The 13642-nt window shown below is 53.7% G+C and overlaps 2 protein-coding genes across 5 annotated transcripts; both read left to right on the forward strand.

The window, feature by feature from the left end:
* Positions 1 to 461: 461 nt before the first annotated feature.
* LOC144240732 (glutathione S-transferase theta-1-like) lies at positions 462 to 6284 on the forward strand. 4 transcript variants are annotated; one of them, XM_077775135.1, is made up of 7 exons: positions 462 to 574; positions 1023 to 1102; positions 3557 to 3721; positions 3817 to 3904; positions 4847 to 4997; positions 5276 to 5452; positions 5551 to 6284. In XM_077775135.1, the coding sequence occupies exons 3-7, from the start codon at positions 3610 to 3612 to the stop codon at positions 5749 to 5751; spliced, it is 729 nt and encodes a 242-aa protein (XP_077631261.1). In that variant the 5' UTR covers positions 462 to 574; positions 1023 to 1102; positions 3557 to 3609; the 3' UTR covers positions 5752 to 6284. The 4 variants fall into 4 exon arrangements, with proteins under 4 accessions (XP_077631261.1, XP_077631272.1, XP_077631251.1 ...); XM_077775146.1 differs by having other exon boundaries at positions 3576 to 3721; XM_077775125.1 differs by lacking the exon at positions 1023 to 1102.
* A 183-nt stretch (positions 6285 to 6467) lies between these two features.
* On the forward strand, positions 6468 to 13205 carry LOC144240749 (glutathione S-transferase theta-4). Its single transcript, XM_077775162.1, has 5 exons — positions 6468 to 6732; positions 8085 to 8172; positions 10842 to 10992; positions 11553 to 11729; positions 12895 to 13205. Exons 1-5 carry the CDS (start codon positions 6621 to 6623, stop codon positions 13090 to 13092), a joined length of 726 nt encoding a protein of 241 aa, XP_077631288.1. The 5' UTR covers positions 6468 to 6620; the 3' UTR covers positions 13093 to 13205.
* The last annotated feature ends 437 nt before the right edge of the window (positions 13206 to 13642 follow it).

Consider the following 13642-nt stretch of genomic DNA (forward strand, 5'->3'; position numbering starts at 1 on the left):
CCTTTAGACCCAGTTCTGATGGCTTCACTTTCAGACACCCTTCATACTTGTTTGCTTTCCTGGGACTTTTCCATCTTCCCCCAGAGCATTGGGGATGGAGGCAGCCTGTGCCTTCTAGATCCACACAAGCTACTTTGTTGTTCAAACAATTGGATGGTTTTTTCTTTCAACAGACACTGCAATAAAGTATAAGAGGTAAACAAACAATAAAGTTTAGTCAAACAGTCACTGTGAGTTCAGTGTAAATGACAGCTATGTCCGGGAGGGTGGCCACAACTGAACTAGCCATGCTGGGCACCATCGTAGGAGGGAGCAGCAGGATTCCCAGGTGGCCTGCCAGGAGGAGAGACGGAAGAGACTCCTGGAAGTGACTTAAATCCTGAATTGGTCTCGGCAGAGGGAAGGGCCTGAGCTAATGCTGGAAGCAGGAAGGTTGAGTGTGATTGGGACTCTCCAGCAGCTGGGTGTGGTGAAGGGCATCCTGGGAGACCAAGGTCAACATGGCAAAATGAGCACGGACTCTTGAGCCATGCTGAGGACGGGGTGTTAGCTCCCAGAAACTGCTATTGCCCAGGTATGTGACCACCTGGGCGGGGGGGGGCGGGCAGGGCCTTACTTGGTGGAGTGAGTAGGGAGAGCTGGGTGGAGGGCAGGATGAAGGGGGAATCTATCAATGGCAGAGACTTATTCTGCCAGAGGCCTGCAAGCTTTTGTGGAAGGTGGGAATGGCTAGGTGTCAGGGTCCCCAAGGTCACTGCCCCCACCTACCACCCACCTGCAAATACCAGAGAGGGGCCCACCAGTGCCATCCCACCTGTAGGCCCATGCCCGCATGAATGAGTGCCCAAGCAGTCATGATGACTGTGTCCAGGGCACCCTGGGCATGCCTGTGTGGACCCAGGAGAGATGGGTGATGAGGGAGTATGACAGGTGTGGGCAAGGCCAAGGTGTTGTGAGGTGCGGGCTGCAGACAGAGCCCACCCTCCACCCACCTGACACATGCTGATTCTGCTCATCTGTAGGCAGGTGCCCAGGGAGAAGCTGGGCAGGAACAGAGCCAGACAAGTTCCGGAGGGGCATGGCTTTCATCTCCCATCCCCAGGTGACACTAGTTGACTTTATGGTGCTGAAGGAGCTACTGGTGCTGGCGTGGGCTCAGACCAGAAGGGCAGCCTCCCTCCACTGACCCTGCCTGGGGATGCCAGGGGTGCCATCTCTGTTTGGCAGATGTTGGGGTACCTCCCTGGCTTCTCTCAGGTCCTGTGGCTGCCCTTGGGCCTCAGGTGGGGTCAGTGGCATGGCTATCCCTGCCTCTTGGACCCATGTCCTCAGAATCAAAGCCTTGGCACTGGCCCGTCCATGAGCCCAATGACCCATGTGGGTCTGGAGTGTTGTGCTGGGAAGACTGGTCACGGCTGGTGGCACAGCAGGAGTTAATGGAGGCTTTCTGGGTGCAGGGTTGTGCCAAGGCCACACCCTCTGGGTGCAGGGTTGTGCCAAGGCCCCTTTCTGGGGCAAGTCCCTCCTGGGGACCCCACCAGAGTTACATCATAGGTTCGTGTGGAGGGCTGGGAGAAGTAAGAAAGACTCCTCTCTGGTCACCTATCCTTGGCCTTCTCCCTCCACTGCTTTTGGTTTGTCTCTGAGCCTCACTCTCTGTTGGATGAAGGAATGAATGAGCAAATGAGTAATGAATGAGTGAATGAGAGTTCCTTGCTGCCCTCCTCCCTATCTCTGTCTCCCCACCTTGATTCCAGGTTATTCTCTCTGTCTATTCCTCCCCTCTCTTGTGCCTCCCCTTCACTGCAGGGCTGTGGCCCCTATCCAATATGGTAAACCCAGCTGGGGTTTTCTGTGCAGGGTTGGATTACAAGCCCCAGGGCTCCCTGATGGCTCTGGGCATGCCAAGTCTGAGCCCAGCCTCCCATCTACAGACTTGCTGGATGGCTGCTGGCTTTGCTGGGCCTGCCTGGCTTCAATCCCTTCTGCCTGGGCTCCAGGATGGCTGGCTCTGGACAGCCTAACTCCTGGAGGCTGCCCGGCCCTCGCCTTCCTTCTCCACTGGGGAAGAGTCTGAGACAGCTGTGTTCCTTCTGCAGACAGTGGCCTTAAGGGACTCTCCTTGGGAATGACAATGCACTTCTGCAGGGGTCAGCTTTGGGCCTCCGCTCAGTCCCTCCTTCCTGGGAACCCCTGTCACAGCCCTAGGACCCTGCCTGATCCGAGCAGAGTGGTCAAGGGTTACAGTGTCTTCACTGGGTGGGCTGGGTCATGAACTATCCTTGAAACTAAGGGTGGGGTCAGCTCTGCCCAAGCCACATGTCCTGTGAGTATGTGTGTTTGTAAGGGGTGGACTGTGTCCCTAAAAGTCCTCCCTGGCAGATTTCAGCTCCTATGAAAACAGTGGGGAAGGCATTAGAGTTCCCTTGCATGGTCAGTGGCTCTGACCTCCTCAGGTCCCAGAATGGGGCTGGGGCAGCTCCTGGGAGGCCCCGGCTCCATTCCCAGGGGGCTTCTCTGGCTTGCTCCCTGCTCCATGAGTCCCCCCACTGGCATGGGCCAATGTGCATGCAAGACCCCAACTCCCAACCCACCCACAGCTGTTCTCTGGGTTCATGGAGGCCCTGCCCCACACCCCACTCTCAACGTCTCAAGACTTGGGTTCTGACAGAAAAGAAGTGTGCATGACAGTCCAAGAGGAAGGCTGAGAGGCAAATGGACAAGGTTGGGGAGTGTGGGGTCAGCACTGCAGGGCTGAGGGCACTTGGGGGCATGGGATCAGATTTGGACTTGAGAAATCCCCTCTGGTGCTGTGTGTATCAGGACAGAGGGCCCTGGGATGGAAGCAGAAGGGCTGGGCAGGAAGCTGGTGAGGCCAGAGGGGTCAGGTCGGGGTGAGGAGACAGAAGACTCCAGGGGGCTGGCCTGAGCCCCAGGGGGTGGGGAGCACCAGAGGACAGTCAAGAGAGAAATGCCTTTACTATGTCAGAATGTCAGGACAGTTACCCAGACTGGAGAGAGAAGAGGCCTGGGCTGGGGGCGGGGGAGGGAGCATGTGAACATATAAGTGTGTGTGTGACAGAGAGACAGAGAGACTCTGTGTGTGTGTGTGTGTGTGTGTGTGTGTGTGTGTGTTTCTACGTGTGAGTTTGCATGAATCTGTGTGAGTGCATGAGGCACAGGCACAGTGGGAGGAAAGACACAAAAGGCCTTAAGGACCAATAGTGGGTCTCTGCCAGGGAGCCTCCTACCTAACCAGGATTGTGAAAGGCTCCCTGGCTGCCAGGAGGCAGAGATCAGAGGGAGGCCCAGCCAGAGGGAAGCAGCAGGATGTGGGGGTGTCCAGGGGCTTGTAACACCCAGTGAAGGAGGAGGGCTAGGTTGGGGACCCTGCTCTGAAGAACCAGTGACAAATATTCAACAGCCCACTCGGCCCCCATTCCACAGAGAGGCCAGGAGGTGGGGAGGCTTGGCAGGGCGCCCAGCTAGTAGCTAGAGGAAGTTGGCTTGGGGGAGGGGAACAGACGTCTTTGTGTCCCGTTTTGGGGGGGCCAAGCAAACCTCCCCGGAAGCAGGCTTGAGTGGAGGACGACACTGGGCGGCGCAGGCATGCCGCTGGAGCTGTTTCTGGACCTGTACTCGCCCCCCTGCCGTGCCATTTACATTTTCGCCAGGAAGAATGGCATTCCCTTTGAGTTTCGGCCTGTAGAGCTAGGACGGGGTGAGTCTTGGCTAGGGTGGGCCCGGGGAGGGAGTTGGGGGGTGGCATCCTGGAGCCAGAACTTGCTGAGCCACCCATCCTCTGCACCCCCACAGGGGAGCACCTGAAGCCTGAATTCTTGAAGGTGAACCCCCTGGGGAAGGTACCTGCCCTGAGGGATGGGGACTTCCTGTTGGCCGAGAGGTAATGGAGTCCTGGGGTCTGTGGAGGCTTTGAGGTTGGGGGAGGTGGACATAGGACGGCAGAAAGCTGATGGTCTCACACTCCGAGATCTTTCCAAACTACTGTGGTCCCTTCTTCCTCCTTTTAGCTCATCCAGCTTGGAGGCAGGGGGCTGGACTAGGGGGCTGCTTTGGGGCTAAAGCTGGTAGCTTCGGCATAGGGGATGGGGGTGGGCAAAGGTCACTCTGTCAGGCCTGGGCAACCTGGATGTAGCCAGGAAAGACCCAAGCTTGAGGTTAGCCCTCCCCAGATGTCCCGAACCTGGCCTTTCAAGTCCCAAGAACCAGGAGCTAGGCAGCCCCAGATGTGCACTGGGTGCTGAATCCCAGCTCCCCACATCCTCGCTCTGGGCCACGGACAGATCACAGAACTTCCTGCCGCATGTTTCTCCTCTGTAAAAGGGAGTAGTGATGTAACCCCTCCCAGGACCTGCCTGAGAATGGAAACTGGGCACCACCTTTTACTATAAAAACTTTTCTAGTCGCCATTACATTTTTATTATTTGACTTAGAAATTGCGTGCCAGGAGCCCAGGGAGGATCAAGAAAGGGGTTCTCCTTGATCCCCTCCCCCAGACCCTGGGCACTAGGGAGCACTGGCCTGGGAGGGAACTTGGAGACCCCATGGGCCAGATGTCCATGGCAGGTCTGCCTCCCTCCTGCTCGGTAGGACCCGACGCCAAAGAGCTGGGCCTGGAGGCAGAGGGCTGGCTGGGTTAGTAGTCGGGAGGGGAAGTGGAAATGTGGGTCCATGGGGGAGTGACTGGAGACAAGACGGCCGGTGGTGGAGATGGTCTCCCCCGGAGATGGTGTTGGACAGAAATCCAGTCAAATCACCCTGTTTCTGAGAGATGAAGCTGCCTAGCCCTGAGGGGCAGGGCACTCTCTGACACCCCTGCTTGCAGTGTGGCCATCCTTTTATACTTGACACGCAAGTACCAGACGGCGCCGAACTGGTATCCACCTGAACTGCAGGCCCGCGCCCGCGTCGACGAGTACCTGGCGTGGCAGCACGCTGCCATCCAGCTGCCTGCCACCAACGTCTACCTGTGTAAGGTGAGCCTCCCTGCCCTGTTATGCAGGCTGGGGCAGCGGCCAGAACCCCCAGGGCTGGAAAGGACCTTATACAGCCTCCTATCCACTGTCCCAGGTAGACATCTGTAACTGACCACAGCATTCTTTCCCCTGAGTCTGAATGAATCCTCAGAATCCTTCAGAGTACAGTGCCCCAGGAGGGATCACTAACGGATGGTGGCCACAGGGAGGGGTGGAGAGGTGGGTGAGGATGTTTGGAGGAACCCAGGATAAGCTGCCTCCATTCCCCCTGTGGCCAGTCCCTCCTGCCCCACTTCTCGGGGCAGCCCGTGGACACCATGCGGCTAGACCGGCTGTTGGGGAGGCTGAAACCTGCCCTGCAGCACCTGGATCAGGAGGTCCTGGCAGCCAAGCCCTTCCTGGCCACTGAGCAGGTCTCCCTGGCCGATCTGATGGCATTCACGGAGCTGATGCAGGTAAGCTTCTCCTGCTTGCTTGCCCTCAGTGGGGGCGGGCAGGGGGGGACTCTGGACACAGGGCTGAGTCCCCTGCTCCGGCTACCCTGTCTTCCCAGCCCACTGCTGTTGGCTGCGACCTCTTCCGAGACTGGCCCCGGCTGGCAGCCTGGCGAACCCGAGTAGAGGCTGCCCTGGGCCCTGAGCTCGTCCAGGAAGCCCACAAGCTTGTTCTACAGCCTCGGGACCCCAGAGACGCCCAGCGGGACCCCCAGCTGGCACAAGAGCTGGTGCATCGGCTGCTGGAGCGGCTCAGCTGAGAGGGGAACGGGCTCCCCTCCACACACACACACACACACACACACACTAAACATGCTGTGTGCCCTATACCTGTCTCCAGCTTTCTCTGCCTTACCAAGTGGGGTCTCCCTGCTTCTGAGCAGAATCTGGAGGGACAAGAGATCTCCTGAGATGATGCAGCCTAGAGGAAGTAGCACTCAGGGTTCTCGCGGGCCTCCAGTTACCTTCCTGAGTTGCCAGCTCTGAATTCCACTGGCCACTGCCCGTCCCAAGCCAGACCGGAAGTTTCTGGGATTCTCTCCATGGCACAGCTTGGCTGGCCCACCCTAGATACTCCTGTGGCATTGTCCCCAGTGCCCCGACTACTCCCTAGACTCCTGTCTCTCTGTCTCTCAACACTTTTCTAGCCATAGTTCAGGCTAGACTGACCTCTGCATACCCCCAGCGCCTGCTTCTGAAGCCCTCCATGGTTACGTCCCATTGCCCCACCATCATTCTGGACCCAGCAGAGCCCGTTGGGTTATACTCTACAATAAAGTTCTAGTGCTGAGAATTCCCATGTGTCAGTCCTTCTCAGACATGGGCCACAGGCACACACATAGGCCAAGAGGGCATTGTAGGTGATCCCCACCTCCTGCCCCTGAGCCAGGGGGCTCTCCCTAGTCTACTCCTGAGTCTCCCCAGAATCCTTGCTGCTGTGAGAATTCTGGGCTTCCAGGCCACATGACAACACCAAGTGAAACAAGAAGTTCCAGAATGCGGGGTCCTAGGCCTGGGCTGGAGAGTGCTGACAGGCACAGAGCCAGGGCCAGGGGCTCAGGCTGCATACAGGCTCAGGTTCAGAGCCTACCGGCTGTGGCTGGTGGGGGTGCCCACCGTGTATCTCAACATGGGCCTGGAGCTCTATCTGGACCTGCTCTCAGCAGCCTGCCGTGCTGTCTACATCTTCGCTAGGAAGAACAGCATCCCCTTTGACTTTCAGTTTGTGGATTTGCTAAAAGGTAGGTGCCCCATGCTGCCTGCCATAGGCCTGGCCTTGGCGGGGAGGCAGGGTACAAGGTCAGAGTGTCTCTGAGAAGCTGAGACACAGAGGAGATTCCCCGCCTTAAAGTTCACAGGGGAAGAAACTTTTCCCAAGGGAATCATGGGCTGTCCAGCCCTGTCACTAATTCTGCCCTGCTATGATAAACAGGTTCCTTTTTTTTTTAAGTTTATTTATTTATTTTGAGAGGGACAAAGACAATGTGGATGGGGGAGGGACAGAGAGGGAGAGAGAGAGAATCCCAAGCAGGCTCTACACTGCCAGTGTGGAGCTCAATGTGGGGCTCGAACCCACAAAACCGTGAGCTCGTGACCTGAGCTGAAACCCAAGAGTCAGACACCTAACTGACTGAGTCACCCAGGAGCCCCATGAACAGGCTCTTATAAGGTGAAGTGGCAGGAAGAGCTGCTGGGCATCCCCGGGTCTCCCGTCTAGAGCCCTTGGCGTTTCCTCGTAAAAGGACCTCGGATTATTTGGCAAAGGTCGCAGAAGTGCGTGGCCATCCAAATCTGAGTTGAGACCACCTCTTCAGGCCACACCCATCTTCCCTCCACGTTCATACCTGCTCAGGGTGACACAGGCCCCAGGGTGAGGTACAGGGCACTACTCTCCAACATTAACCCAAGCATGGAAGAGGTTCTTAAAGGCTCACACTGCAGAGGCAGAAGCCTCCAGAACATAGAGAAGGAGGCCAGTAACTCTGAAATGAGCCGTGAATCCAGCCCCAGAAATGTTTCTGACCAGAGATAGCTGGTTGAAGAAGAGTTAAAACTCCCAAAAGATCGGGTTGCCTGGCTGGCTCAGTTGCTAGAATTTGTGGACTCTTGATCTCTGGAGCTGGCCATGAGTTCAAGCTCTCATTGAGTGGAGAGCTTACTTAAAAACAAAACAGAACAAGATAAAACAAGTCCTCTGATAATTGATTATATGTGAGGGGCTCCTTTTTGGATTCTAGCTGTGTGCTAGGGCTGGGGCTAAAGTAGTGGGAGTGGGATCCAGGCTTCTAGGGCTTCTGCTGATTCACAGGCGATGGCTTCAGGCCCAGCGTTGGGAATGGGGGCTGGGGCCTCCAACTTCTGTGAGCCAACGGGTTGTCCTGGTCGCCGAGCCTGGGATGGGGGCAGGAGTCTTGATCCTAATCCCGATTCTGCCACGGACTTGCCTTTTAACCTGAAGTGAGCCATGCACGCTATCCCCCTGGTGGTGTCTCCCCTTCTAGAGAAAGTGGAGAAAGGCATCTCTGCCTCTGGGAGACCTGGTCATCTCTTCCCCAGAGTCGTAGTACCCTCAGACCTTTCCTACCCCTCCCAGGTCACCACCACAGCAAGGAATACATAGAGATCAACCCCCTGAAGAAGCTACCCAGCCTCAAAGAAGGAAAGTTTGTCTTATCTGAAAGGTAAGTCTTCCCTGCCCACTCCTGCCCCCATCTCTCTCTGCTCCTCCTCGGAGGTTTATGTGAAGCCGACCTACTAGTACTTATTTTTTATTTACTATGAAACATTTTATATGTACATCAAAGTAGAATAAATACTAACTAAAGAGGGATATAACAACCTCCACAGGATACCCATCACACAGTTCCAACAGCGGTCCACTTGGGGAGCCCATTTTGCATCACCTGTAACCAACCCGCTCTATTCCTCTCTATTGCCCTGCCTGCCAGATAAGAGATAAGGGCTCAATTAAAAAAAAAAAAAAAAAGCATCGCCACAATACTTTGGTGACATCTTATAAAAAATTAACACTAATCCCTGGGGGCGCCTAGGTGGCTCAATCAATGAGCGTCTGACTCTTGATTTCTGCTCAGGTCGTGATCCCAGGGTTGTGGGATCCAAACCCGTGTCTGGCTCTGTGCTGGGTCTGGATCCAGCTTGGGATTCTCTCTTTCTCTTTCTCTCTCTTTCCCTCTGTCCTTCTCCCTTGCTCACGAGCTCTCTCTCTCTCTCTCTCTCTCAGAAAACCCCCTAATTAATTAATTTTTAAAAGCAACTACAATAATCCCTGGATTTCAACCAATGCCCTGTTCTATTCAAAAGTCACTGATTATCCATATTTTCTCTGTAGCTTGTGCATTTGTATCCAGCTCCAAGTAAACTACAAGTATCGCAGCTGGTAGTCCCCTCCATGCCCCAACTTTTGCCTTTGCATTTTTAAAATACTTTTTAAAAAATGTTTATTTATGTTTGAGAAAGAGAGAGCACGAGTGGGGGAAGGGTAGTGAGAGAGGGCAACAGAAGACCGGAAGCAGGCTCCGTGCTGACAGCTGAAAGCCCAGTGTGGGGCTCGAACCCACAAATGTGAGGGCATGACCTGAGCCAAAGGCAGATGCTTAACTGACTGAGCCACACAGGTGCTCCCTGCCTTTACATCTTTGGTGTGGTTGAAGAAACCGCATCCTTTGTCCTGAGGAGTTTCCCACAGTCTGAGTTTTGCTGATTATGTTCTCATGGCGTCATGTTTTTCTGTCCCTTCGTATCTTGTAAATCGGTCATTGGAAGTACAGGTTTGGTAAGATTAGGGGGTTGATTGTTTTTCAGAAAGCTTCAGAGATGGTCTCATCACTGTGAAGCATATCTTCCAAGGACCATGGCCCTTGGGTGGCCCCAGGCCTGGATGATTTTCCTATGGCTGCTGTAAAAAATTACCACTGACTAAATGACTTAGAACAACAGAAATGTACTGCATTTCTGGGGGCTAGACGTCAAAATCCCTCTGAAGGAGCTGGAAAAGCCCTGTTCCAGGCCTGTCGCCTGGGTTCTGGTAGCCTCAGGCTATGTGTCTTTGCCCAGTTCCTTGTATCTCTGAGCCTCAGTTTCCTCAAATGTAAGCATACTGGTACCCACCTTACAGGGTTATTGTGAGATCAACTGAGATGATTCAGGATTTAGGATTTCCCTTCTGGATATTTCCCCACTTCTTAGACAGTTGTTCCTCTGGGGCCTCCCTCCTCCTTCCCAGGCTGTTCCTTCCTTTCTTCTCCCCTCTCCCACCACTGCCCCCTGCTTACCTGCTGACTCTGCAGTGGGCTGGAGGGACACAGGGGCAGGCACCTGCTTCTTGGACTTTGATGTCATATCAGAACCTGGCTCAGGACTCTCTGGGGCCCCAGATGTTCTAAACACCTCAAACACCTGTGCCCGTCCTGAGTTCCTCCCTTCCTGCCCCCCACCAGCCAAGAGCAAGACCGCCCCCTCCAAATTGTACCTCCAGGCTGTACCCTCCCTGCATCCATGCAGCCCCAGTCCTCCTCAGGACCCCTCCACCCAAGTACCAGAGTTATCTTGTTTCTTTTTTCTTTCTTTTACATTTCATTATTTTGAGAGAGACAGAGAGAGGGAGAACTCACAGGAGGGGCAGAGAGAGAGAGGGAGAGGGAATCCCAAGCAGGCTCTGCACTGTCAGTGCAGAGCCCGACCCGGGGCTAGAACCCACAAACTGTGAGATCATGACTTGAGTGAAAATCAAGAATCAGACACTCAACTGACTGAGCCACCCAGGTGCCCCTCTTTTTTTAAATACATATTTTTAAATGTTTATTTATTTTTGAGAGAGAGCACAAGTAGGGGAGGACCAGGGAGGGGGGTATAGAGGATCTGAAGTGGGCTTTGTGCTGTCAGATGGGATCCTGTGGGCTTGAACTCACGAACTGTGAGATCATGACTTGGGCCAAAGTCAGATACTCAACCAACTAAGCCACCCATGCGCCCCCCCCCCTTTTTAATGTTTATTTATTTTTGAGAGAGAGAGAGAGACAGACAGAGACAGAGTATGGCCACCTCTTACCCCTGAATTCCCATACATGTTGTTTTCCATCTAGACTGCCCTTCCTGATGCCATCCATCAGATCCCATCCACTGTGCTGGTCTCCCTCCGGGCACTCACTGCCTGACAGACTGACTGACTTTCCTGGTACCCTTTGGGCTCATCTTTCCCCCAGAAAAATGTCAGTGCCTAGAGCCTGCCTGTGGCTGGAGGCCCCACACTGAGCCCCAGCCATGCTGGGGTGGTGGGTGTAGCAATATCGGGGAAGGCAAGAACAGTGCCCCCAACTTTTCCTTTCTGCAGCGTGGCCATCCTTTTCTACCTGTGCCGCAAGTACAGCACACCCTCACACTGGTACCCACCAGACTTGCACATACGTGCCCGTGTGGATGAGTTCTTGGCCTGGCAGCACACTGCCATTCAGATGCCCATGAGCAAGGTTCTCTGGATCAAGGTGAGTGGGGTCAAGGCTAGGGCTGACCACTAGTGAATTCAAGAAAGTCTCCCTTCCTTCCTGAGCCTCATTTCCTTGGCCCCCTTTCCTGCCTGCCTTACAGAGCTGATGGGAGTGTGGAATGAACTACTGGGTGTGAAAAAGCCTTATAAAGACAAGGGGAAGGGTACCTAGGAGGGGTTGATATTACTCAAGCTGGATAGGATTCAAGAAACTTTATTCTGAACTAGAAAACATCATGGTTGAGGGTCACAGAGAGACCACCAAATTTGAAGATGACCACTAACTACTGTATATATATGTACCCTTACTTCTTATCTCATGTCCGTAACAGACATCACTAATCAATCACAAGATTCCATCCTGCTGGGATTTCAAAATCTTCCTAAACAATGGCCCCAGGTAACCTCTACCAACCAGAACTGCTAAAAGAGGTGAACCTATTTTACATCCTTGGCTCTGTCCAACACCTCTCTAGCAAACAAGGATGCTGAAGACTGGCAGGTCAGATGGGACTAGGGTGTGGCCTCCTCTTCCCTCCTCTCCCCCATCCTGGCCAGATGCTGATCCCAATGATCACCGGTGAGGAGGTTCCAGCTGAGAAGGCAGAGCAGATGCTGGCAGAGGTGAAGAACAGCATGCAGCTCTTTGAGGAGAAGTTTCTGCAAGACAAGATGTTCATCACTGGGAACCACATCTCACTGGCTGATGTGGTGGCGCTGGTGGAGATGATGCAGGTGTGGAGTGGGATAGGAACACAGCCTGGGTGAGGTAGGACTCCTCTGTGACCACAGGGGCCATAGCTTGAGGTTAAGCTGCTGAAGGGAGAGACAGTGGGGAGCCAGGTGCCTAGACCTGACCTGGAGTAACAGGAAGCACAGGAGATTTTGAACCAAGGCCGATCACGATTATCCATGCTTCACGATGCATTTTCAGCATGGGCAGGAGCTGGAGGGCAGGCCTGGGATAGGGAGAAGAACACATTTCTCAGTTAGTCAGCCAGGATCATGGATGCCTCCGCCTCCTTCTGGATTCTCCAGGAAGTGTCCAGAGGCCTCCAACGTGTCCTTCTGGATGAATGCCTCTTTTCTAGAGCACCAGACATAGAGTATACAAGGAAGCTCCCTGGTTCTGGGTCTGAGGGGCATTCACGGTCCTTTTGGAGACCCACCAGGTGTGGGACATTTATGTGATTTCTACATGCAGGAGAGGGTGGCCAGTTCTGACCTAGCTGGTGTGCAGGATGGGCAGTTTAGACCCTGGCCAATGTCTTGAGAGACTAACGCAATCTCTGGCCAGTATGCAAAGTATCCACTTTGGTCCATGGTCAGTGTGCAGATCAGCACCAGGGAAAACCATTTTAGTTTTTCTGTCCCAGGTAGTCTGGTCCCCTACATTTCAAACCCTACACCTTACATTTCACCTACCCCACCCCATTTTGGAGCCCCCAAGATTCTTGGGTACATGTTTCTTAGACTACCTGCTGGATCTCCCATTCCAGGCCCTGCACCTGATCACAGAGGAAGGATTGATGTGGAGGAAAAAGAATTGAATTCTTCCCACCCTCATCTGAGAGTAAGGGATTTCCTTGGTAGAAGGCAGGGTCCATGGGAGGCTTCACACTAAAAAGTGGGAGCCATCTGGGCCAGGTGTCACCTCAGAGAGGCCTTCAGGAACCATGGAGCAAGACCAGTGACCAAGAACCCTGAAGATTCTGATCTTCCAATTGCCACCCCACATCTATCATATAGCATATGACCCCTTGCCCAGGCCTGGGAGTGGGATGGGTCACAGACTCACTCTTTGCAGAGGCAGATAGGGAGAGACCCTGAGGCTGTAGAAGAGGACCTAGGTAGGGCTGGCCCCCTGGCTGATCATTCCTTCCTCTTTGTCTATCTACAGCCCATGGGAGGCAACTATAATGTCTTCCTCAATAGCCCCAAGATAGCTGAGTGGCGCATGAGGGTGGAGCTGGCCATTGGCTCTAACCTCTTCTGGGAGGCCCATGACCGGCTGATGAAGTTGGCTGAGTGGGACTGTTCAACGTTGGATCCAATGGTCAAGGAGAGGATCTGTGAGTTGCTGCAGAAGTTCAAGTAGAAGCAGCCCATCCTGCAGGGCCTGGCTGGCTCAGCCCTTTGAGTTGATCTTTCCTTAGGGGAAATGTTGAAAACAACTCCATTTCTTGGCATAATAAAGTGCTGTAACAACCACCATGGCTGCTGGACCTGAGACAGTTGGTGTGAGAGAAGGTGGTGGTCATGAATCCTCCCGGGTTCCAAAAAGAGTTTAAAAACTAAAGGTTAAAAATGATTAAGGCTACCCTGCTGGCTCAGTTGGTAGAGCATGTGACACTTGATCTCAGGGTGGTAAGTTTGAGCCCCATGTTGGGCATAGAGCTTACTTTAAGAAAAAAATCAACTGGATTTAATATAACTTAAAAAATAAACATGATTAGGGGCACATGGGTGGCTCAGTCAGTTAAGCATCTGACTTCAACCCAGGTCATGATCTCACATTCATGAATTCGAGCCCCATGACAGGCTCTGTGCTGACAGCTCAGATCCTGTTGCCTACTTCAGATTCTGTGTCTCCCTCTCTCTATCACTTTTCCGCTCATGCTCTATCTCTCAAAAATAAATAAACATTT

This window comes from Crocuta crocuta, unplaced genomic scaffold (genome assembly GCF_008692635.1).
Source record: "Crocuta crocuta isolate KB4526 unplaced genomic scaffold, BGI_CrCroc_1.0 scaffold313, whole genome shotgun sequence".
NCBI lineage: Eukaryota > Metazoa > Chordata > Mammalia > Carnivora > Hyaenidae > Crocuta > Crocuta crocuta.

What these genes read in the sequence shown, in the direction of transcription:
- LOC144240749 (XM_077775162.1), top strand. Translation starts at nt 6,621, where the DNA reads ATGGGCCTGGAGCTCTATCTGGACCTGCTCTCAGCAGCCTGCCGTGCT. An exon ending in GTTTGTGGATTTGCTAAAAG is followed by an intron (nt 6,733 to 8,084) that starts GTAGGTGCCCCA and finishes TACCCCTCCCAG; the next exon opens with GTCACCACCACAGCAAGGAA. An exon ending in AAGTTTGTCTTATCTGAAAG is followed by an intron (nt 8,173 to 10,841) that starts GTAAGTCTTCCC and finishes TCCTTTCTGCAG; the next exon opens with CGTGGCCATCCTTTTCTACC.
- LOC144240732 (XM_077775135.1), top strand. Translation starts at nt 3,610, where the DNA reads ATGCCGCTGGAGCTGTTTCTGGACCTGTACTCGCCCCCCTGCCGTGCC. An exon ending in GCCTGTAGAGCTAGGACGGG is followed by an intron (nt 3,722 to 3,816) that starts GTGAGTCTTGGC and finishes GCACCCCCACAG; the next exon opens with GGGAGCACCTGAAGCCTGAA. An exon ending in CATTCACGGAGCTGATGCAG is followed by an intron (nt 5,453 to 5,550) that starts GTAAGCTTCTCC and finishes CTGTCTTCCCAG; the next exon opens with CCCACTGCTGTTGGCTGCGA.